The sequence below is a fragment of the Symsagittifera roscoffensis genome, chromosome 8 (assembly GCF_963678635.1).
Source record: "Symsagittifera roscoffensis chromosome 8, txSymRosc1.1, whole genome shotgun sequence".
Classification (NCBI taxonomy): Eukaryota; Metazoa; Xenacoelomorpha; order Acoela; family Convolutidae; genus Symsagittifera; species Symsagittifera roscoffensis.
Genome location: NC_087069.1, coordinates 4,802,779 through 4,829,246, shown reverse-complemented (window position 1 = coordinate 4,829,246; position 26,468 = coordinate 4,802,779). Strand labels below are relative to the sequence as shown.

The window sequence follows — 26,468 nt, the reverse complement described above, 5'->3', positions numbered from 1 at the left end:
AATTCAACGTTCGAAATTTCAAGAAAAAAATGCCCTTAAGGCTCTTTTAATTTCGGAAACCAATTTTGATTGACACTTTTTTTTGATAATGTTAGATCTGACAAAACTGAATTTAAAAAAATTCAATTCGCTGGGTAAACTGAGAATTAAAATATACTTTTAACACTCGAAGTCTATAATATTTTTGTTGTTGCTTTAGCCCGAGGTCGAGTTGGGCTCGTCCATCTACAGGTCTAGAAACTTAGCAGCATCCACAGGCAGAAGCCACAGGCCTGCAGGGGTAAGTATGGAGGGGGTTTTGGGGACAGTTGAAAAAATGGCATGTAGTTTGTGGTGCGAGGGAGCACGTTGAGCATAAAGGGGAAGGGGAGCTATCTTGTCGGGATAGGTTAGTGTTTAAAAGGCGGCTATAGCCGGATCGTCGTTAGGAAAGCTTACAGCGGGCAATTCTGGAGAAAGATTTTTCTGAGGGTTCAACTTTGGACGGAAGAATACAATTAACCTCAGAGGCAAGGGCTTCAACGACTCTACGGAAGGGCTTCAACGGCTTCACAAATTCAAGGGCTAAGTACGTTCAACGACTCTTAATTAAAAGATTAAACCAATGAATAAGAGATGAGTTTCAATCACATGGTGAGATCCTGTCATTAAAAAAAAAATTCCGCATAAAACTTTAAAGAAGTAATCGCGAAACAATGACCTTCAACGTTTTTCAACTAAATTAACTTTTCGAGAAAGAGACGAAAAAAAAATAGAGAGATTTTTTTCCGTTTATTTCATATAAACTATTTTTGAACTGACCTTTTTGAGGATTAAATGTACAATCGAGGAACTCCAGGCCATCGCTGATTTTCCTAGTTCCACCACAACCGCCACTCACATTGTTGTTATTGTTGTTGTTATTTACTGCCTGTTGTTTACTAGTACTACCACTGTACTCCTTTTCTAACCCCATTCCTCCCTGGGTACCTTGTGCGTTGAATAGATTCAAGGAGTCTGCGGACGAGGATGTATTAAATGCACTGACTGAAGTGAGAACTATGAAGAGTCTCTTCTGGTCACGTGACAGCCACTGCGACCAGAAGTAGTCTCCAGAACTACACCAGCCACACCTGGACAAAAGGTGAAATATTGTTCACAATTTTTTATTTATTTTTAATTTTTATTTAAAAAAAATCGCAACAATCAAATATTCTGCAAAAAACTCAAAAAGTTCCGTGCCGGTTCAAGATAAAAAAAAACACATCAGTTCATCATATATTTACTATTGAACCTAATTACAAATGGCTCATTTCAGCATTATAGCTGAATAAAACGGAAATGAAAAAATTAGGTAAAATGAATTCTTAGACTAATTCAATTCTGTAACTTAATATTTTTTGAATATTCAAATGGTTACATAGCTCAACATTAGTTAACCTTGTGAGGTACTCTGCTAGTGGCACGCATGCTTCTATTTGGTTCTCTCCCAGACCACAGTCGCTCAACAACACCACCTGAAACAGATCATCACTATCTATCATAAGGTTACGTAGCAGTATTTAGACAACCGCGTATTCAGACTCGGCAGTATTTAGTCAAATACTGTATTAACCAATCAGAATCGAGACAAGAAAGAAATGAATAATTATTTATTTCTGATGTTTGCTTTCTCATCTCGATTCTGATTGGTTAATATGGTAATTGTCTGCTTACTGACGAGTATGAATACAGTCTAAATACAGACCTCACTCCCTATCACAACTACTTCTTACACCAGAACTGTTTTGACCTTGATTCACGCACATCAATCCAGGCACCAACTACTATCTTCCAAGGTCTGCCTTCACTAATATGAAGCACTTGGAATCTCGGAGAATAGCCGAAGTTTCGATTGACTCCGAGAAACTCCAATTATTTCGTAAATTGTTTTTTTCCCCAACACTCACAAAGAACTAAGAAGTCTTTCAGCAAAAAAAAACAACATGCGGGATAGAATTTGTTTTACTATCATTTTTGAATGCGTCTGAAGAATAAAAACCGTCTTGTTCGTTTTTTTCCTTCTATTTATTTACCTGTCCGCTAGTGTGGTTGAGTGAGAGAGTGAGGAGTCTGAGGGCGGAGGTGGCGTTGCGGGTTCCTGCCTTGGGGTACCTGTATTTCTCACACCTGTTGTTCAGTGGGTTCTGGATCTTGATCACGTCCACCATTGACTCGTCCACCTGCAATTGCAAAAACATAGACAATTTGCAGTTATAGAAAAATGATTGGTCAGAATAGAAAATAGGTAAATTACTTCAAGAGCCGAAGAAAACTGTTGTGGGCTTATATAACTAACATAACTTTTCGCTTCAGAAGCGAAGCTGTACTTTGCAAGCAAAAGCGAAAAACAAAAAAAAAGCTCTAACAATTACGTTAAATAAGTCTAAAAAAAGAGAAACTTCGAGAACAAGATTGTTTCTTTCTTTCTTTCTTAAAGTCAACGGGATTCAAACGCAATCTGAGCAAAAACTGGTTTAGGAAGGCTATTGTCAGTCAATAACAATTTATTATTATTATCAGTATTACTCAGTTAGAAAAAGACGACTCTACTGATTAAAGGAAACTTTTTGACAAGTCCCATTAGATACAAACCTCCTCATACATGATCCTGTACAATTCACAGATGGACCCATCCTGCTCTGTGTAGCATTGACTGGTTGGCTGCCACCAGAACCCATCGTATCTGTTGAACTCTTCCATCGACACGAAACAAGGAACACCCGCACTCACTGTGCCCGAACAGGAAGAACCACCTGGGAAGCAAAAACAAACTAAGTTAAATAAATATTTTAGAATGATTGGCGGATCTTGTTAACTCTCCCCCAAATGGTACCTTGTAACGAATCCTCCCCCCCCCCCCCTTATAAAGAGAGAATTGAACAGTTAAGCATATACGAACTTTGTACCTTGTTAACTATTTCCTGCCCTATTGCAATATCCTGATTAGCATTTTCTTTTTGTTTTAGTTATAGCCCCTCCAGCCTAATAAAACAAAAAATGCAAGAAAAACTAGTGACAGTATTTTCACGCTGATAATTTGCATTTTGTAGAGGCTATAATTTGCTAAGTGGGTCTTGATGTTTCGTTTCATTTTAATTCTTTCATCATTTTGTTTCTTTTTCCTTCGAAACGAATGCAATTTATTAACTTGTATCAAATTTCTCACTTCTAGTCAGCATTTACAAGGATTTAAAAATCTAATGATAAATAAAGATTACACTGAGGTGTATTTAAGTTAACGAGAGAAATAAGATGAAATTTGAAACGCGAGGAAAATTTCAAATAATTTAGGTAAAACAGAAGGAACCCATGGGAATTGCTATTCAAAATTTCACCGAGCTCGTATTCATTACAAATTGACGAAACAAAGAATACTTTGGTCACTAAGAATTTTTTAAGCTTAATTTTTGAGCCATTTGTTCCTTTCGCAAACAATTTCGCCATTTGTTCCTTTCGGAACTGTTTGATCTGCTTTTTCTTACGAAAAGTTGAAAACTACAAATGGTTTTAAAAATATTTTTGATTTTAAATCAAAAATTTTAGGTCGTTTTCTCGTATTTAAAAATTCATCTTAAATTTTCTCTCTAGTACACAGATTGAAGTTAAAATATGAATGAGGTTTTCAACTATGGCACATTTTGGTCACATATGGCATTCGGTGCAGAGAAACTAAACCAGAAAAGAAAATCATTGTACATGGTACCCTACGCGTTCAATACTACTAGCAAGCTTGTCTCCATTAATCAATCGACTCCCAAAATATTTTTTCTTTGAGAACCTTATAAACAAAAAAAAATGTTGAATAATTTGAATACGTTTGAAATAAGTTACTCCATACGGACCATCAGTTTACAAATCGTAAATCAGTTTAAAGTGTTTCTAATCAAAATCAGACCATTCAAGCGACGAAACTTTGAAACTAAGTGTTGCACAAGCAACTACATTTTCCCAATCTTTGTAAATCAAAAGTCACTGTGATAAAACATTTGTCATCTCTTTGATATAGACACGCTCAAAACAAACCAGAACTAAGAAAGTTGACTCTTGGAGCCATGTTTTGACGTAAGGTGACAGGTCAACTACATGTTTTGGCGAGCAAATTTGACGTAAGAAGAAAAGTCAACTACATTAAGCACTAATAACTGTAACAAAGCACTAGATAACTACCGGATGCTCCTCCTTTTCCATCTGCCTTCCATCTGTCTCCACCACTGCCTGATGACGCACTTAGAGGAGTGGCAGCATTACTGTTGCTGTTACTGCCACTGCTGCCCCATCCCCCATGTAGAAAAGTGAACACCTGAAAAATAACGGTTTTTTTAACATCAGGCATTTTGTAATGTGAGTAGAAAAGCAGTTGAGCAATTCAAAATTAACAGTTTTTTCTAAAGATCAAGCATTATGTAATATGAGCAAAAACCATTAAGTAGTTGGGCAATTGATCCCGTATAGTAACCTTTGAATTTCTTTTTTGTTCCAGCTGGTTGAAACCAAAATTAATTTAATGACGAAAGATCAAGCAACACTTCGCAAACACAAGTGAAAAAATAGCAAAAAGTTCATAATCAGAAAATACCTAAGCCAAGTAAGATACAGGCAAAAGAAAGGTGTGCAACTTTTAAGAAAAAGGGAACTGCATTGTTATATCACGTTAATTCTTTTCTATTTCAAGAATATTTTATGTTAACCACTTTTTATTTAAGAAAACTAACCCAATTAGAGAAAAATGGATCAATCGGTATGTTTTAAAAACTCCGCAAAGAAAGTTCAATATTAAAATCAATTTCGAAACAAAAATTCATTCAAGTTTTTTCGCGCCATTTGAACTTATTAAATGGAGAGCGACATTTTCCTTCCTTTTCGCAAATAAATTTGAGCCTTAGAAAAAAAATCAAAAATCAAACGGCAAAAATCAAATTTGAGTGTGAATCTTTGAAAACATTCAGCGCGATTTACAGCAATACTAGGCAGAACATAATGAAATCATTGCATCCCTCCAAAAATGAAATTATTATATGCGTTCTGGGTAAAAAAATGGTTCGTCAACAGTAAGCGACACACTGATATGGGCAAAACATTCACATTAGGAGTCACACAAAACTGCGAAAGTACTTTGCCAGAGTTCATGGACTCTTCTAATTTAAAATATGAAATAAGTACACGAATCGGAAATAGTGATTAAAATGTTCAGAATTTTTACCAAAAAATGCAAGACCCCAATGAGTGTCTGAACCCTGATCGTCGACAATTAAAGAGGCAGCAAATCGGAAATAACTCAAACTGTTCAAAATCTCGAAATGAAACCTCGCAATACAAGCTCCACTTATAACTCGACAAAAATTGTCTCGAAAGGTTTCCAAGCTCAACTTGTTTAATCAAATAAATAGAATGCTATGGTAAGTTTCACTTCGTGAACAAAAAATATTAGTTCAGCGTGTCAGCATGTGTATTCACAACACACTTTGACCAAAAGCATTTGAGATAAAAAAAAAATCTGAGCAATTAAATAGATTCAGGCAAAAATGCAGGCGCTTTAAAACGCACAATAACTCAAACTTGGCAAGTAACAATTTGGATTGTAATAAGCTGAAGGCAACAACACTAACTTTGCATGTAATAAATTAGAATGTAATAAACCAAATTGCGTATAACTTATGCATTTCAAAAATCTCGCTAGAGAATCGAGTTGAAAAAAATTGAGTTGGATAAAAATGGGCTTTAATATACTAATGTATGCAACAAATAGTTTTTTTTCGAATCAATAGATAGATTAAAAAAGCATCAACTGTGTTATTTTATTACTAAACAAATGTCAAATCCCACAGCACTATTAGGTTAATACAGCCTACAGATTCAAAATTACCTCCAAAAGTAGCAGTTTTATTTGCGACTTGGGTTGCAAAAAAGGATCATCGTACTATCACACTACGCTCCGCTCGTGTAAAGGCCAAATAACTTGGATCAATCGAGTTAGGAATGCTTTCTGAGTTGATCGAATAATCCGTTACTTTCTTTAAAAATCGGAAAAATTACAATCGAATGTATTAATACCCTCAGAGTAGAAAGAAAGTGAACTCGTTTGCTGGAGTACAAATAGATTCGATGTTCTTGAAACAAGATAATCAGGCCACTAAATTATTTGGTCGTCAAAATATTGCAGATCTAATGACTGCCGCATCTTTTAATGTATTGCTTGGTAACTAACCAAATGGAGACCAAAACACTCTGAGTCTCACGCACTAACCATTCAGCCACGGACACTTCATAAATCAAAAACACTAGCCACAAATAAAGCCACGAATTTTCCAATGCTGCAGATCGTGATTATAGCAAAAGTGCCAACAAATAAGTGAACACTTTTAATGAATACTTTTTTGCGAGTTATTTTAGAAAAAAGAAGGTTCGTACGAACATATTCCGCTCGCAAGCTCGTTTTTATAAACAAGATAGCTGGATGCTGAGCATGAAACACGAAACGCTCTGACGACAAAGATGCGAGAAAACAAATATAACAATAAGGATTTTCTAAAAACGGGGCAATTGAAAAATGTTTAAAGAAGTGAAACAGGTAATAGGTTCAAAAACCTAAAACATAGCCAACTGACAGTTGGAAAACGGTAATCAACGCAAGGAAACTGAAATAATACTGACTTGTTTTTCCAAAAACCTTCAACTTTTGAATTTCGAAGAAATAAATAGATGGCGTTGAAGCTCTTTGGATTTGTAGAACAATTTATGATGGACACTTTCTTGTTAAAAATAGCCCAATTTGAGAAACCTGGATCGATAGGCAAAACTTTCATTTCGCTGGGAAATCTGATAATTAATTTCCATTTTCGAAATTAGAAATCGATCACGTTTTTCATGACCTTTACACTTTTGCTGTTCGATAGTGAAGTTAACCTTCCTTTTAAAAATGGAAAATCATTGAATTTAAAAAGAAATCACAAATCAAAAAGCAAAAAAAATCAAAACTGAGTGTGAACAAATTTTTGACTTTTTCCTGAACAAATAAGTATTTTTAAAATATTGTTAATATTATAGCATCACTTGTGTTTCATCAGATTTAAGTTGAGTATCAGAAATTTCGTAAATTTGTTCTGAAAAAATACAGACACATTTTTCTCGACACCGGGACACTTTCGACTTAATTTTGCAATTTGAAACCAGATCAAAAGGCCTTTAACATGATATCACGCTTGACCAACTCCCACGAGCTTTCTTTGAAATAGTCAAAACGTAACGGAAAGAAAAGGCACAACTTAAGCCATAGTGTTAATTCGTCATGCCATTGTAACAAAAATTCACACTGAAACATGATAAAATTTATCATTTAAGATAACAGGCGTCAAAAAAGCTTTATTTCACAAAATAATAAGCATGAAAAAGCTTGTTTCCACAGCAAAAACGCGCAGATTTCCAATGGAAGTTTTTCTCAGACAGCTGAAAATGTTTTTTTTTCACATACACAACATCCAACAGGAAAACTTTCCTTCCATTTTAAAAATTAAGTAGAGCGCGAACTTGAAAAAAAAATCGGATAACAAATTTTTCGATGTGAACAAATTTCAAGAACTTTCTGAACAATTAAAACAAAAAAAAACATACTCGACTTAATTAGCTCACTACCCATTTCGGTCATTAACACAGAATTTCGTAGTATTTATGAGTTCAAAAAATCCAAAAATAGTCTAACCTTTGGTGTCTCAGGCGGCTTGTACGTGAACGTCAGCCTTGTCTCCACAGCCTGTCCTTGACACTTTGTGTTCAACACGTAGATATCCTTGTGGCATATGAATGCGATCAGGTCTGGGTTGGAGGGACACACGCTGGGGTGAGAGGGGGAGTAGGAGGAGGAAGGGGAGTGGGGGGAAGAAGCGGAGCGGGTGAATGAGTTGAGGGTGGGACTGAGACCTTCGCGCACTCTTGGTTTGCAGTAGTAGAGAGCCTGCAAGGAAAAATTATAACAAAATGCATTGAGTAGAAAACACTTGATTTTTTGACAAAGCTGATTTTTTGTTGAATGGTCAGAAATGAAAAGCATATTTTAAAATTTTGAATTTATTGAAGCAGAAATGATTGTTTTCCAATGATGATAAAATATGATCGAAATGCTTTATGTCACCCGAAGCAATTCTGCTTTCCCAAAGATTACAAAGTCATTTTTGCGCTAGTAAGAATTATATACTTTCGATTGCTTTTTAGCCTTAATCAATGAAAGCTATTCTTCATATTTATGTCAATAAGCTAACTTTTGCTAACCTTTGCATTGATGAAAACGATAGTTTCACACTTTGGATCAGTGTGGAAGTGACTAATGCCCATCGAAGGCAGTCTTTTCCTCTCCCGCAACAACTGCTCTTCCCTCGGCAACTGCTGCTGACTCCCCCCACCCGACGATGCGCCACTGTACTTGTTACTACTAGTAGTGCTGTTTGCGCAACTGTTGTTAGAATTGTTCCTGTTGTTGTTATTGTTGTTTACCCCACTGAACCCACGTGACTTGGGTGATGAGCGACTGTTGCAGCTTAAATAATATTATTAATATTTGACAGTAGGTTGCAAAATTAGGTAAATAGCAAAATGATTCAAAAAATGTTGTTTTTGATAACCTGACCACATTTTTAACAAAACGTCACACGGCGCCCAATTTTGGAGATCAAAATGCTATTTAAAATTTCACTTCAAGATTGAAAACTCTTTGCTACTATGTCACAGCGGATAAAAAAAAGGTCAGTTAAAAAACTTTTCAGTGATAATTAATCATGGGCGGACGCAACCCCCCTCCCCCTCCCCCAGAGCTTCGACCCCCAGCATACCCAAAGAGTCCCCCTTTGTGCTAATTTGAATTATTCATTTCGGCTGAAGTACCCAAAAATTTTTCTAAAGGCGCCAATAATTAATAATTTTGAGGGAGAAAGGCTCGCCGAAAAAACGTTTATTTTTTGGTCAACATTTTCCAAAAAGTACCTAAAAATGACTTTTTTCGCCTGTTTTTTTTTGTTGCCAGTGGTGCAGAAAAATTTGTCAAAACAAGGTCTTTTTAGTGCTTTGGGAGAGCTCGGAAAAGCAATTTGGTCGACCTAGAAAAAAGGTCGACAAAATTTTCGAAATTGTTTGAAAATCAGCACCCCCCTCGAGAAAATCCTAGATCCGCCCCTGTAATAAATAATTTCTTCTTTGAAAAATATCTAAAAACTTTGATTTCTGATTTTGGGTTGTCATTTATTATTATTGCGAAAATAAATTAAACTAATCGCAGGCGAAATAAAAAACTAACTGTGCATTAGATGCAGTGGAAGTGGCAGTTCCGTCCATCCATGGCAGGAGGAGACACTTGGGCTGTTGACAGGGGGGAGAGTGGAGGGTGGACCAGTCTTCTATTGTGCGACTGCTGGGCAGATCAATAAACTGCACTGTCTGCTCCCTACTACTGTCTTCCCTGTTGTAGCCCAGGTAGTACAGACGCTCATCGCTCTCGTAGTGCTAGAGAGAAAAACTTATTGGATGAAGCTAATCATTGGGAGAGATAACTATGATATAATACATGGTCAAAAGACAGTTGGTAACTTGTCAGTTAACCCAAGGAAACCGGCGGTAAAAAAAAGATTGACTGCGTTTTGAACAAAATTTATCTATCATGTTCAATTACTTAGAATCATAGAATATTCTATGATTGACACTTTTTCACAGAGGCGAGGAGCAGCTTCGCATCACTAATGATTAAGAAAACATAGCAAAAATAATATTTTTACTGTGACTTTCAAAAACTTCAAAGTACTCCAAGAGGAAGCACAATCCAGTCCTTCTCTAACACACATAAGGTTCATAAACGCACATTTGACACAGAGGCAAAGCAGAGCCTTGCACGACTTGAGATAGAAAAAGGAACGACTATCATTACTTTCAGATGGAACTGAACAACCACCTCTTTCAAAAATAGAAATTTTGCATACAGAAATGAAGCGTAGCTCGCACTACCTGGGACACAACACATACATAGCATGACAAAATAGCCGAGAAAAAATGAAAGCCGAAGAAGGAAATCCTTTTAAAAAAACATATCTACCATAAACATTTGTCTTGATTTCGTATTTCCCACATTTGTCTTGACTTAGTCTGGAAAAAAAATCCTTTTATATGCCAAAAAGACAATTGAATGATACATAAGCATCAAAACATAATTTTCAAAGCTGCAAAAAAGCCGACAGTTCGTGAGCAGACACACGGTGCGCTGATAAGAGTCTAGTGCCCGATTGCAACACCCATGCATATCGCAGAGGTAATAAACAAACTAGGCGAATCAATTATTTGTAAGAAAACAGGAAAAATCTTTTTTTTTTAAATTTGCAATCAGATGAAAAAAGATTTCATCTGATTTGATCAGGGTAAATGTAAAAACTTGATAAAAAAAATTGGTACATTGCTCTTTCTTGCGATGAGAGCAGGCAGAAAAGACACAACAAAAAATCGCCCTAAAACCGGATGTCACAATTTTTAAAGAAAAACCTACAAACTTCATTTCAAAAAGCATATATCAAGTCATCAAATAATTCAGTGATTCTGTTGGACAAATGATTAACGTGAAAAAACTCTATATTCCCAATTGATAACGTTTGCTAATCACATGTATAATCATTTTCGTCAGGCTATCACTAGAATTTTCTTTTTAAAATATGGCATCAAAATAACGCTTAGTAATAACTGTGAGGCAAAATATGGTTGTTAGGCTTTTTTACTTTTTTATTTTCTACGCAAAATCAGGTAACACAAATAATTATTGGAATGGGTCGAGTGATATACCAAATTGAAGTTCTTTTAATCGTAATTTAAACGAAATTTAAAAAAATTTCAAAATTTTTTTCAGTATCGAGAACATCTGGTTTAAAAGTTTTCGTTTTTAACTCAATTTTGAGGAAAAAAGCGAGAGAACAGGCTTACAACTGCTTATGTATGTTTAATTTAGGATCTGAAATCTTAGTTTTAGGCAAGTAAAATTAGTTTTTAGAGTTTTTTAGCGCCTTTTTGGGAATCAAACACGTTCAAAACAATATTGATTTTTTTGTTTTTCTAGTCAAGGTTGTACAACAATTTTTGTAAAATTGCCTATATTACTATGACTGTCGAATATGCCTAAATTATAGTGTTACGTCAGAAAAACCTACACGAATTTGGAAAAAAACTTAGGTAGTTTTTAAAGACTATGATCGGAATATTCTGTGCTACTTGCACAGTAACCGGCTATCCTTGTTTAAAATTGGACTTTTCAGGAATATTGTACGCATAGACAAAGAGAAAAACAAAGCTGGCATATCTATCGGTAAAACTGTTATCTTCGCCAGAAAAGCTGCCAATTAATCCGAACAAATTTAGGTGGCCGAAACTAAAAACTTCAAACTGAAAACTTGCCACAAAAAATGATCTACAACTCGGATGCTGATATCTGGGTTGTTCATTGAATTTTTCTTAAAAGCCAGTAAAGAAGTTCAATCAGTCACCATTTTCTTACAAATAAAAGTTGTTTAAAGAGAAAAAGTCTTGCTCTTGAATTTTATACTGCTTGCCAATTGCTTCAAGACGCCGCTGATTTCAATATCCACAATTCTTCTTAAATTTTTTATACAGATATATTATTTGCCCTCAAGCAACGAACGTGGATAATTGTCTGTGTCGGGGAACCAGCATGACGACTGAAAGACAGATGCCAGTACTAGATTCCAGTACTAATCTTGAATTAAATCTTCGACTACAATGAATAATATACCTTAATGAGGTCTGGATTGGTCCTGCTGTGATCGTAGCAGTGTTCGCCTGTGGCTGTGAGGTATGTGCCCAGAATAGGATTCCATCCCTCCTCCCCTCCCCTCGAGTGCTCATCCAGGTTGAAGTGGAAGGCCCTGTTGGAGGGGGTGGTTGGGGTGGGGGCTGAAGTAGACATTGGTATGGAACCCCCGGATGCTCCTTCTTTAGACCTGTGAACAAATTTCAGAAACGTGATTGATCAAAGAAAGTATGGTCATAAACTAAATGATTTAATATATGGTTCCTTTTCTATATCCTCGGCCAAAAAAGAGACTAGACAGAACTTTCATTTTAAACGGCCACTATCCTTTTCATTGATATTTGGGCCAAAAGTTGATATAATTATCTTTAAAACATTATTGGCATTATATACAATCTCTACTTCAAACCGCAAGGCTGTAAATACTTACGTACAATTATGACAGTTTGGTCCCTGAAATATAGATGAGAAAATGTTGTTAAAGCCTCAAATTTTTAAAATCACTTTTCTTTGTGAAATAGTTTGAGAGCAAGCTTCCTAAATTTGGGCCATATAACAGCAAAAAATTGAGACAAACAAGAATCTAGGAAATTTTCATTGGCCCTCATCTTCTGAACAAACTTGAAGTTTTTTGCTTGCATTTCAAACTTTTAATGAAATGACTGGACCAATATTTCATTCTTGATTTTTCCAAGGACCCAACTTTCATATACTTATACCAACACCTCAATTACTTGTTATCAGCCATGATCCGTTTTGATTTAAACGTTTCCGCTCCATTAGAAACAAATTTCTTTCCATTTCTACAATTATTTTTCTCCTTATCGCATTTACAGATTTTGGCAGCGTGAACAAACAAAAGATTCTGAACACATTCTTTTTTCGTACCTTACAAAATTATATCACGCATGCAGCCTTGAAATTACGTGAAAGACATTTTAAATGAAAAATATGAGGCAGGTGCAAAACTCAAGAGACAAAATTTAGCAAACAGAATATCTTTCTTATCAGCTCAATATTTACCTGGTTGACTCGTTGTTGTTTCCATCGCCCATTCCCCTTTCCTGTTTACCACTCCCACTATTCCCAGTCAAATTACCCCCTGCCCCTTTGACAGCCCCCTTGAGTGTACTAAGTGGCTGCAGTCTGCGTAGGGAAAGAGAGGGCGGGGAGGGGGTTGTGTCTGTCAGAGTGAGAGATGAGGGAACTCTGAGGTTGACACTGGCGTAGTTGTTGTGGTTGTCACGCACGAACTGGTTCAACTGACTCCAAGTGTACTAAACACATGTTTAAGCATTGAAATAAGAAGCAGAAGAATAAATTTATCAAAGTTCATACTAAATCACCAACTAATTTTATAGTTAATATACATTAGGCGCATACCACATTTCGACAGGATATTTAAAATTGCTAACTAACCACCACTCGAAACAATAGAAATTTTTTTAAATTTAGAATAGTTATTTTGATACGAAAATGAGGTTAAAACTGTGCAATAGCGTTTGTTACGACCATACACGGTTGGAAAGACCTATGGATCAGAATCGGTTCTAATTCAGATTATAGGTGCTTCAAAGAACGCTCTTAGGGTATTAAGCGTGGTATCATATCATATTCAAGTCCGTTACATGTTGATTTAGGATTCGATTTCTTTCGTCGATTATCTGACTTTAAGATTCAAATTATGGGAGCAGGTCTTCGCTTAAGCGTGAAAAACTCTTTCTTTCGACATGTTAAAACAGTAGTTTTAAAAATGATCAAAATAAAAAACCCCGCATCTAAATATATTATATCCTTATTGTTCCGAAAATATATGGCCTAAAAGCTCTCAAAATTTTAAGAAAAAATTATAACTGAACTTTTTTTGATAGGGTGGTCCAAAATTTGATTGAAAAACTGGATCAATAGTTTGAAAATTTATTCTGGTGGCAAATCTGAAAATTAAATTCAACTTATGAAACTAGAAGTCGATCACGTTTTTAGTGACCTTTGCACATTTGCGGTTCGATAGTAGTTTGCCTTCCTCAAAAAGCAACAAACCTAATTTCAAAAAATCAAAGTCAAAAATCAAAGAATCAGCGATAAATCATAACTGAGCGTGAACAAATTTTAAGACTTTTCCAGGAAAAAAATCATCGCGACCTACATAAGGTCTGAACTACGTTCATCGACTCTTAACAACAGAAAACAAATTACATAAACGTTCATATATCAACTGTTTGAAAATCTCAGTTTTGAAACGAAACAAGTTTTTAAGCAAATAAAGGTATTGCAACAACTCAAACAACTAATCCTGGTTGACCAAGCATAAACGTTTTTTTTTTGCACACCAAATATGCACATTAAATTGTTTGAACTGGATTTGATTTTAAAAAACAAGCACGACTAAATGCCAGCAGCATAAGCAGCATGTTGAACTAAAATTTGACTGAAACATGAAGTTGAATAGAACTGTCTGATCAAGCCCGAAAAAGTTGGGAAACGCAGAATGAAAATAAATTTATTTCCATATCAATCATTTTTATCCGCAAATAGCTATTTTTGGGTATATAAACGTAAATAAGAATTACTGGCCCTTTTTAGAAAAAAAGAGAATTCAACATCTGATCATGATTGATATTTATCTGCCCTTATTTACCTTTTCGGGAAAAGCAATTAAAAGTGGAAACAATTAGAAATGGAAAACTGATTTAGCTTCAATTCTTTGCGGTTAATTACAGTTTTGGAAAAATCTGAAAATTAAAAACTATTTTTGGAAAAACAATTGCAAATAAAAACCTGCCCATTCTTCCGATTTACAGGCCACCTACGTGCCCCTTATTAATTTTTGAAGCTGAATTAAGCAACAATTCGGAAAAATAACAGAAAACAAAAGGAAGTCGCAATAAAGGGTAAAAAGCGACTTTCATCTTTTTTTAAACTTCGTGTGCCATGTGAAACAAGTCAGCTTAAAATTCTTTGAATATCACGAACTGAATGAAATCAAACAACACTGAGCCAACAGAAGGCTGAAAAAGTGACAATGAACTCTAGGAGACAAAAAGGTTAAAAAATCTCGTAATCTGAGAAATCTGAACATAGCCAACATATTTTAATCAGCGGTGTCGTGAAGTAAGCGTCTTGTAAGAATATAAAGCTCAAGAAAAAGATTTTTTCCTCTATAAACAATTTATATATGAAAAAAATGGTGACTGATTAAATTTCACTACTGGCTTTTAAGAAAAATTTAATGAACAGCCCAGAATATATCAGCATCCAAGTTGTAGATTATTTTTTTACGGAAAGTTTTCAGTTTTAAGTTTTAAATTTCGGCCACCTAAATTTGTTCGGGTTCATTGTCACAGCTTTTCTGGCTAAGACAACAGTTTTACCATAGCTATGCGAGTGTTGCTTTTATTTTTGTCGATGCGTTAAATATTCTTGAAAAAAAATCTATTTTAAATAAGGATGACCGGTGACTGTGCAATTAGAACAGAATGTTCCGACCATAGTCTTCAAAAACTCTAAATAGTTTTTTTTCCAAATTAGTGTAGTTTTTTCTGCTTGTTGTGATGAAAAAATCTGAACAAAAAAGTAAACTCATAAATTTACTCAAGTAAAACCAAGATTTTACGGCTTAAAAGCAGAATTATTAAGCTACTGTAAGCCTGCACGCTAATCTTATAAGCTTGATATTGGACCGAAAATGTTGTTTATGTCATGCGGATAGCTATTGAAAGGGCTTGAATATCATATATCACTCAATCCAGTCCAAAGACTATTTGTAGTCCCTGATTTTTCGTGGAAAACGAAAAAGAAACAAACCCGAATACAAAGTTCCTCCACATTTTTCAAATGGTCGGAACAAATAGGAAAGCCGGTTGCTGTGCAAGTAACCGAGAATGTTCATATTAGTGTCGTTTTTCTGCGTGGTAGATAGAGATATCTGAACGAAAAACAGAACGTAGACGTGTTTGACAGTCATTGTCAAAAAGGCCATTTGGAAAATGTGAAAAAATGACTCGAAAAACTTTAAAAAAATTAATAAAAACTTTGAAAAAACTTGTCGAAATTATTGAATTTTGAAAATTTTGATTCCCAAGTTGCCGCTAAAACAGAATTTACACAATTAAAACAAAGAATTCACGTTCAAACTCAGCATAAATCAGCTATTAAAGCCTGCCCGCTAACCTTTAAGGTTGACAGACGATCAATCAAAAATTTCGAAACTAATTTTCTCAAAATTGAGAAATTTTTTCCACAACTTTTTGATTTTGCTCGAATCACGACTGAAAATACTTTGATACCATATATCACTCAATCCATTCAGATGAATATTTGCAGAACCTGATTTTGCGTGGAAAACAAAAAAAAGAAAACAAGGACAGCCGGTTGCTGTGCAAGTAGCACAGAACGTTCACACTATGTCATTTTTTCTGCGTGGTAAAATTAAATATCTGAACGAAAAAACAGAACGTAGGCGTGTTCGATAGTTACAGTAAAATAGGCTAATTGGAAAGCAGTTTTTGAAGAAAAATGAAGAGGAAAACAAAAAGAAAAAAAAAATTCAAACAAACTTGTCGAAACTTTTTGAAATATGAAACTTTTGATTCCAAAACTGCCGCCATAAACAGTTAAATTTGACTTTACTCAAATAAAACAAAGAACTCAAGTTTGAACTCAGCATAAGTAAGCTATTAAAGCCTGCCCACTAACCTTAAAAGGTTGACATTAGACAAAACCAAAAACTTCAAAATTGTTTTTCTCGATACTGAAAAAATTTTTCGAAAATTTTTTGTTATCGAACGACTCACGACTGAAACAGCTTTGCCATGATTTATCACTCGACTCATTCACATGAATATTTGTGGAAACCTGATTTTGCGTGGAAAACAAAAAAAAAGAAAACAAGGACAGCCGGTTGCTGTGCAAGTAGCACAGAACGTTCACACTATGTCATTTTTTCTGCGTGGTAAAATTAAATATCTGAACGAAAAAACAGAACGTAGGCGTGTTCGATGGTTACAGTAAAATAGGCTAATTGGAAAGCAGTTTTTGAAGAAAAATGAAGAGGAAAACAAAAAGAAAAAAAAATTCAAAGAAACTTGTCGAAACTTTTTGAAATATGAAATTTTTGATTCCAAAACTGCCGCCATAAACAGTTAAAGTTGACTTTACTCAAATAAAACAAAGAACTCAAGTTTGAACTCAGCATAAGTAAGCTATTAAAGCCTGCCCACTAACCTTAAAAGGTTGACATTAGACAAAACCAAAAACTTCAAAATTGTTTTTCTCGATACTGAAAAAAGTTTTCGAAAATTTTTTGTTATCGAACGACTCACGACTGAAACAGCTTTACCATGATTTATCACTCGACTCATTCACATGAATATTTGTGGAAACCTGATTTTGCGTGGAAAACAAAAAAAAAACGAAAAGAAGGATGGCCGGTTGCTGTGCAAGTAGCACAGATTGTTCACATTAGTGTCAACTTTTCTGCAGGGTGTGATAAAAAAATCGGAAAAAACCAAAAAACTTAGGCATAATCGAAGGTCATAGTAAAATAGGCCAGACGGAAAAAGTTTTTTTATGATTAGCAAAACGAAAAATTAAAAAAAAATTGGAAAGTTTTTGGAAATTAAAATTTTTTGATTCCCAAATTGGCGCTTAAAAACTCCAAAAATAAACTTTACTAAATTAAAACAAAGAATTCACGTTTCAACTTAGCACAAACAAGCTATTCAAGCCTGCCCGCTATCCTTATAAGGTTGACTTAAGACCAAAAATCGAAATTTTCAAAACTATCTTTCTCGATACTGAGAAAAATTTTTCGGAAACATCTCGATGTCGCTCGAATCACAATTGAAAGAGCTTTAAAAGGATATATCACTCGATCCAGCCCGATGAAAATTTGGGGGACGTGATTTTACGTGGGAAATAAAAAAAAATAGGGATAGCCGGCTGCTGTGCAAGTAGCACAGAATGTTCACACTAATGTCACTTTTTCTGCGTGGAGGATAAAAACATCTGACCGAAATAGTACGTAGGCGTGTTTGAAAACCATCATAAAATAGGCCAATTGAGGAAGGTTTTCGAAGAAAAAAAACTGGGAAAAAAAAAGTAGAACAAAATTTTTTTTCCAAATTGTTTTTCTTCAAAACGAACTAAGACGAAAAATCAAAAATTTCAAACCGGTTTTTCTCGAAACCAGGAATATTTTTCGATCAAATCACAATTGATGGGGCTTTAAAATAATATATCACTCACTCAATTCAGTCCGATGATTATTTGTAGCACCTGATTTAGCGTGAAGAAAAAAAACGAACCCGAATACAAAGTTAATTCCCATTTTTCAAAAGGTAGGAAAGTAGCAGAGAATGTTCATTGAAGTGTCGATTTTTAGGCGTGTTAGATCGAAACATCTGAACAAAAAAAAACATTGCACAAAAATGACTAAGAAACAAAAACAATAATTGAGTTTTTCGAAGTTTTTGGTTCCCAAAATAAAGCTAAAAAAAATCCAAGAACTATTTTTACTTGCTTAAAATTGAGTTACAACGTCTCAAATTAGGCATATATCAGCTTATGAGCAGTCTTAAGCCAGCTCGCTGCGCTTTGCTCGAAATAATACAGAAAATTGAAAATTTCAAACGTTTTTTTTTTCGAAATAAGGAAAATTTTTGAAAAATTTTCCAATTCGATTGAATAACGATTGAAGGGGCTTTGATATGACATATCACACAACCCAGGCCAAAGATTATTTGTAGTCCCTGATTTTTCGTGGAAAACGAAAAAGAAACAAACCCGAATTCAAAGTTCCTCCACGTTTTTCAAATGGTCGGAACAACCAGGATATTCGGTTGCTGCGAGGGTAGCAGAGATTTTTCATATTAATGTCGTTTTTTCTGCGCGGTAGATGAAAACAACTGAACAAAAAAAAAACAGAATATAGGCGTGTTCGACAGTCATAGTAAAATAGGCCAATTGGAAAACGTTTTTGTAGAGAAATGACTAGGAAAACAAAAAATTTATAAAACTTGTGATTTTTGACATGTTCACAAGTGTCAATTTTTCTGCGTGGTGTGATAAAAAGAATCGGAATAAACCAAATAACTTAGTCATAATCGAAAGTCATAGTAAAAAAAGCCAGACGGAAAATTTTTTTTTTATTGATTAGCAAAACGAAAAAGTTTTTAAAAAAATTAGAAACCATTTTTGGAAATTTAAAAGTTTTGATTCCCAAATTGCCGCTAAAAACTCTAAAAACTAGTTTACTCAAATAAGAAAACAATTCACGTTTACACTCAGCACAAATAAGCTATCATAAGCTTGCACGCTAACCTTAAGGTTGACATCAAACCGAAAACCAGAAATTTCAAAATTGTTTTTCTCGATACTGAGAAAATGTTTCCGAACACTTTTTGATGTCGCTCAGATCACGACTGAAAGAGCTTTAATATGATCTATCACTTGACCCATTCAGATGAACATTTGCGGGACCTGTTTTTGCTTCGAAAAGAAAAAACAAAACAAGGATAGCCCGTTGCTATGCATATTTGTGGAAACTGATTTTACATAGAAAAAAAAAGAAAACAAAAATGACCGGTTGCTGTGCAAGTAGCACATAATGTTCCGACCATATTCATAAAAAAAATCAATATTTTTTTTCAAATTGGTTTCGTTTTTAAAGGATGGGTTGATCCGATAACTAACCAATCGCGTAGAGAGCTAGTGAAGAAGGCATGATCGACTAATTTGTTTTCAAAAAAATAATATCAAAAAAAGATGAAAACAAAATTAATTTTTTTTTTGTACAAAAGTTTTAATTTTTTGCAAATCTTTATCGCCAAATAAGCGCTGAAAAAATACAAATCTAAACTTCTTGATATTAAAATCAAGTTTTGTGAGCCTTAACTATTTAAAAAAAAAATTCCATATAACGAACGTTACTCGATCGCGTTTTTCGCTCAAAACCAAACTAAAAATCAAAAACAAACCAGTTATTCTCGACAATATGAAAATGTTTTGAATGTATTTTGAAATCATGATCTTTAAATGATATACCTTCAATTGATATGATTGAAAAAGCTTCAATATGATATACCACTCAACTCTCTCTGATCATTATTTGTGGTAGCTGATTTGCGTGTAGAACAAAAAAAAACAGAAACAACGTTCCTTCCCGTTTTCAATGAGCGGAACAATTAGTAAACATAGCCAATCGAAGATTGGAAAAGAATAATGAACGCAAGTAAACATATGAAAAACACTGACTTTCTTGAACATATCTCAACTTTCGATATTCAAAGAAAAAAATAGATACCCTTTAAGCTCTTTGAATTTCTAGAACAATTTATGATGAGCGCTTTTTTGATAACGTCACACCAACTAGAGAAAACTGGATCAATAATTGACGTTTTTATTCCGCTGGAAATCTGAAAAATAAATTCCACTTTCGAAACTAGAAATCGTTCACGTTTTTTTTTTCGCGCCACTCCTATGTTCGTCTTTGGAGAGTGCTATTTACGTCACTTCTGCAGATGAATTTCAATTGAACCCAAAAAGTGCATATACACCTAAGTGCATTCATAAATGCATCAATAGGTATGAATGCACATCTGTAAGTATTAGATACTTTTAAGGCTTTTCCTTAAAAAAGACCTATATAAGAGTCTTCACTATGTTCATTACTCTGAATCCTTTGACCTCCAACTTGTGCGAAAAAAATTTGTTTTGAAAAAAATAACGTAGTTACCTTGGTTTTTCTGGCTTTTGTGTTGTCAACTGGCGGTTGAGGGGGTAGACCGGCAGAGTTGGTCATCGAGGGACCCCCAGAATGCATGGCTACTTGAACAGAACTGAAGAACAGTTCCAAAATCCAGATATCCTTTCCAGGGTTAGAGTAACCAGATCAAATTGAAAGACAAGGATAAGTAAGGTTAGTAACCAGCTATAACTAGCCAGAATAGCGCGAGAAGATAAATCTATTTCAGAAGCTAACCAACCGTAAATTCAGTCGACTCGAATCAGTAGATTGATAACTTATCAGTGGTACTAGGAATTATGACCAAGTACGAGAAGCACCTTTGCAATTTAACAGCAATCTATACAAGTTTCAGGCCTGTTACCAAGTAAACTTTAAATTACCAATTCAAAGAATTTAAATAAGTTCGCCTTCTACTTGGTTTGTTAATTCATAGCATAACCTTTTGCATTGGTCGTCCTTATCTTTGCATTTTGTTGATTTATAAGAAACAAAATGACACTTGCAAAGAGGCAAAAGGTCGCTTTTTAATAATGTTTAGATGATTTAGAGGAAATAAAAGTAGAATATGAGTATTTATAGGTCTTCGTAATTAGAAACTGAAAAAATCAACAGTGAATATAATTGCATCAAAAAGATATCAAATCATGTAACAAAAGTTCAACTTCCTTGATGTATTCGGTTCAATTTGATTGCAAAAAGAAATCGTTTGGAAGCAGAGTAACTAAAATAATGGAAAAGGGTCTTATTATTAGGACAATCTAGCACCTTTGAAAGATATCTCGAGATATTATTGACAACAAGAGAGAAAGAAGAAAACGAATCAGAGAAAAAAGATAAGCTATACTGCTACAATATTAAATGAAGGAACAAGTAACCAATAATAGTCTATTGAGTTTCACACCAATTCTGGTGGCTGAATTGAATGTAGATAATACAACAATGGTAGCAATTTCTGATGGCAGCTTTAGTCGTATCAAATTACAGGATAAATTCCATCCCTGTTACTTGACCTGTAAAGAAATTTTTCAAGCGTGAAATCTTAATTCACAGCATTTCAGGGAGCTGTTTAAAATTTATTGCAAGTCTTACGCCAATAGAACCGAGTGCAATACTTTGACCAAATGATATCAATCAACGTTTATTCCATTTTTCAGTAAAGCATTGTCACGAAATTCGGCGAAGTTTATGTGGTTGTTTTTAAACTGATACTTGTAATGCCATCTAAGACAACCTAAACTACAAGAGTAAAAAGAAATATGAAATGATGATGAAATAAGGCTATAACGTAATGGCAACTGTTTTAATTTCGTCAATGTTGTCGAGCACTTCATTCGGTGTAACAAATCAACTTGTAGGGAGGGGCTAATCTACAGGACATATACAGCTATCTGAAAGAAGAACTATGAACTTGACCTTTTCGCGACAAGTTGGTTCAACAGAATAAAGTAATTCAAAAAGCAGAACGAAAAATTAGGCAGCCAATGCCATTCAATCAGAAATTTAGTTCAAGTTTAATTACACAAAATTCTCTGCCCAAATTCAATATTTATTGATTTCTGAGTCAAAATATATATTTTTTTGTAATAGACCGTTTAAACAACCGTTTAATGATAAAAAAGATTTTTTAAAATCTTAATATTTGTATTTATTATCATGTTGTTTACACGTAAAAACAGCTCCAGTAAGTCCAGGATTTCTGGCATTTTATCTCAAATAACTGTTTAACACGACGCCTCAGCGACCACCAAAAACAACCCATTTATTTATTTGACAGCCTTTTCATCTATTTAAGGCAGTGTTGTCATGTTAAATTTTCCAAGCGGTCAATCGGATGTTTTTTGAGGCGAATTTGGAGTAGAAAAAAGGGTACAAAAATAGAAACGACCTTTAAAATCGAACTTGGTCACGTTTCATTCTTTCCTGACAAGATACAGGACGTACTGTTGTCGGGTACCGGACATCAAGCCGACGGGACTTCAAGCCGAATCGTAAGACTAGGGACTTCTAGCCGAATATTTTCTTATTAAGTTGTGAAATATGATTAATTTGAAAATTTTATTGAAGAATTTCTGAATTTCATAATCTTTCTTCACTAGTTATTGGAGTTTTCATAAACTTGCCTAAATTTTTGAAAATCAACGGGCTTGTAAAGTTCAAATTTCGAACTGAAGTTCCTTTGGCTTGAAGTCCCGTCGGCCTGTTTTCCTAGACCCACTGATGTCAGCCTATAATTCAAATTTAACTTGATAAGAGGTCAACTCGCTATTAACAAATTGATTCTTTTTTCCACAATGAAAAAGCTAATTTGCTTTGAAACACTGATTTTTAAAACTCCACCTATTCAAAACCAATTGAATATCCATTTAAATCATAAGGAAACTTGAGAAATAATGGCCGTAAATTGATAATTAAGACAAAAACAACAAATACGATCTGAGAGAAAAACATCAAAGCGTTCAATTCGGTACAGGAACAAAAAACATTAGATCAAATTAACATCCTGGAAAAGTGAAGTAAAATTAATATACACAACAGAAAAGTGAAAAAAAACCGCGGCCACCGGAACAAAAAAATTGATTGCACAATTTTAGTGTTGAATCTATTGTAATTTTGAAAATTCTATTTATTTTTTTTCTTTTTAATTTTTTTGAACAATTACCAGAAATTTTCACCCTAATTTTGTGACAAGCCCCCAGAAAATTTCTAAATGACGCAAATAAAAATGAAATGCCTCTAACTCTTCTGGGACTGAATAGCTCAGAAACATCGCCTCGAGGTTGAATTATATTAATGGTGTTATTCTCTTAACACAGGAGGAAATGAAAAATCTTACATGTAATGCATACATCAACGCACTTCCCTTTTCGATTACAAAAAAGGGCTCAATTTACCCTGAAGCAATAAAATTTACATGTTTCAATTGCAAACTGCAGACTGAAAACAAATAAAGATTAAAGTGCTTTGAAAAACTAAGGACAAAAAAAACAGAATTTGCTTTGCTTTTAATGTACCCTAGATGGCGCGGTGTCAATAAAAATGCCAATTTATTGCAGTAATAAAACCTCAATGATTAGAAACTTGTCAGAAACATGGGGCATATTTTTTCAGACGCTGAAGTTATATCATATTTTCAAACAAAATTGGATGATTATATTTGTAGTCGACATCAGCTGGAATTGAATATTTGAAACCAAATGACAGCCCCAAAAATTTTGATTTCAAAATTTTGATTTTTGAACTCAAGCAGATGGTAAATTTAACACCTTAAAACGTTTATAATGCGGATAATCTAAGAGGTCACTATATTATGTATCCCGCAGCTCGCCCTTCATAAAACGAAACATGATTGCGCTGTGTTACCGAATAACTACAAATCCTAGATTTATAAGCCCTAAGTCATTCTTCAAACAAATAATCTCTTCTCACGATATAATCAATCTTGAAACAAATCAGAACAAAGAATTCTGATCTTTTAAAGCCATGTTGCGACGATAAATTAAAACTCAATACCATGTTTTGAGTTCTTAGGTCGGCACAATTTCGAAAAAAAGCCGGATTATTTCGACTGCGCGTAATAACTAAGCTGGTAAAAATACCTCAGTAATTATCCCCAATTGGCAATTTTCAAGCACCCTAACGTTACGGCATATGACCAAAAGAGAAATCACTTGAGCTCAGAACATCAGTTTTAAGGTGGTATGTAAAAATTACCTGAGCTTGTATTAATATCCTCAAAATCTGATGTAATTTAGCGCTTGATTATATGCAAATTCAGTGTTGAAAGTGAGCAAGACTGTTCGTATATCAGGGCAAAGCGTTCAATGTTGTTAGAGTAGTTTAGGCCAATTAAAAAGTTTTTTGGCTGAAAAATTGACAAAATAATTGGAAAAAATGGTTTCCATTTATTCTTTCAATTATCCCGTCGCACGTTAACGTTAACTACAAAAAATGAACATAGCTTCTTGTGTCCTAAGGTTAAAACAAATTAACCTGCCTCAATTCAATTTGAAACACATTCATACGCCGCTTACGCGTGTTATAAGAGCGTAAAATGTCGCGCGTTAATTATCCCGAATTGGCCAAATTAGCGTTTTCAAAGCCCCATAACTTCACTAAAACAACCACAGGTGGAATAAATTTTTAAAATTGAGCCTCAAAACAACAATGTTTTTAGATGGCAAAAAATGTGTCAAAATGTTGAGTTAAAAAGCCGAAAATTGATTGAATAAAAACCCATCCCAAGCATAGATATTACGCTTCTTCGAAAGTCGGGGCAAGAAAAAAGCAGAATTGAAAGCATTAGCAAACTTCTTTTCGCTGGGATTTTGAAACAAAGAAAGTTCGGCAATTTTAAATTGAGCTCGATTCCTTTCTGATATTGATTCGTGTTACCTGATTTTATATCGAAAGAAAAACCGAAACGCAAAACTTCTATCCAGCTTTGGTAGTCGCAACAACCAAAATAACCAAAAGTTTCTACCTAGCTATGGTGGTCGGAACAATTAGCATAACCAGAGCAGCGGAAGCTGCTTGCAAAAGTAAGATTAAATTCTACATGACAAGGAACTATATAAACAGGAACAATATAAATCTGATATCTTTTGTTCTCACCTTGAGACTTTAGAGAGCTAGCCTAATTAGTTGAAAAAAGATGGCATAGTATAGCTAATTACACGAACACAAATGTTTCTAAAATTTATACAAAATTTAGTCATATTTGAAAAAAAAACACGGTAAAATAGAAGATTGCTGCTAATATTTGTTTGAGAGATAAAACCGATCAAAGAAAATTTGCATCTCAAGACTATTCTTTGAAAATCCGGAAAAACGAGAAATTAGCCCAAACTGCGATTAAATAAAACCACAATACACAATTTAAAAACGCAAAAAAAATACTTTGCAAAAATGCCATAGTTTTCTATACTATTTTTGTTACTAGCCACGATTCACTCATCAAATCAGTTATAAATGGTTATTTGACAAACTCAGCCAAAATCTTTTTTTATTTCAGACGAGAATTTTTCAGAGTCTATGACCAAAACAAAAAGTAATTACGATAAACAAATACATGAAACTCTACTCATTCATGTCTCCTAATTACTCGCAAAAATCTTACAAATCGACTATATAAAAGTTTACAAAAAACAAACAATTTTTTCAAGGCATTTCAAAACATGGTTTCCGAGCACTAGCTGTCTAATTTAGCCAATCAAAATAACCAGACACGATAGTCCGAATATTGATGTTTTCAAAGCAGAAAATTTCAAAAAGCATAGTTCGAACCATTGGCCTTTGTCAGCCCAAGCAAGAATGTTACTTGCGTCAAACGGCCAGAATTCTTTGCTGGAACTCAACAATTTAATTAAGTTAACTGAAAAGCAAATGGATAAAACTCCACAATCCCGCTACGATACCCTTGCTTATCGCATAGGTTACGAGTTAAGATCTATTATACATCTCTAGAAAACCTCTTAACCATTCTGGCATTCGTTCAACATAAATTATGGCAGGTTAGCATATTTGATAGCTACAAGTTTTAGGAAAAAAGCATAGCCAACAGACAGTTGGAAAAGAGTCATGTACGCAAGTAAACAAAAAATAATACTGACATAATTTTTTTTGAAAAAACCTCGACTTTCGAATTTCAAAGAAAAATGGCCTTATGGCTCTTTGAATTTATAAAACAATTTATGATTGACACTTTTTGATAAAACTAATACAATATGACTCGATCAATAAGTAAATTATCTATTTGGCTGGGAAATCCAAAAATTAAATTCCATTTTCTAAGCTGGAAGTCGATCAAATTTTTCGTGACCTTTATACTTTTGCTGTTCGGCAGTGAAAATTACAAAGGAAAGGAACTAAACTTAAAAACAAATCAAAAGTCAAACCGCAAAACTTTGAGCCTGAACGAAT

The 26,468-nt window shown here is 34.3% G+C and overlaps 1 protein-coding gene across 1 annotated transcript in view; it reads right to left on the bottom strand.

Annotated features, from left to right (window-relative positions):
* Positions 1-22,074, bottom strand: part of LOC134853424 (dipeptidyl peptidase 9-like) — a 31,845-nt gene extending 9,771 nt beyond the window's left edge. Inside the window, exons 1-11 of the mRNA XM_063869422.1 lie at positions 20,538-22,074; positions 12,827-13,080; positions 11,786-11,993; positions 9,302-9,507; positions 8,284-8,548; positions 7,718-7,969; positions 4,189-4,321; positions 2,614-2,774; positions 2,055-2,201; positions 1,420-1,496; positions 802-1,112 (exon numbers count right to left, since the gene is read on the bottom strand). Of these exons, the coding sequence (XP_063725492.1) occupies positions 802-1,112; positions 1,420-1,496; positions 2,055-2,201; positions 2,614-2,774; positions 4,189-4,321; positions 7,718-7,969; positions 8,284-8,548; positions 9,302-9,507; positions 11,786-11,993; positions 12,827-13,080; positions 20,538-20,624 (2,101 nt within the window). The 5' untranslated portion in view covers positions 20,625-22,074. The remainder of the gene's footprint in view (positions 1-801; positions 1,113-1,419; positions 1,497-2,054; positions 2,202-2,613; positions 2,775-4,188; positions 4,322-7,717; positions 7,970-8,283; positions 8,549-9,301; positions 9,508-11,785; positions 11,994-12,826; positions 13,081-20,537) is intronic.
* Positions 22,075-26,468: the final 4,394 nt, after the last annotated feature.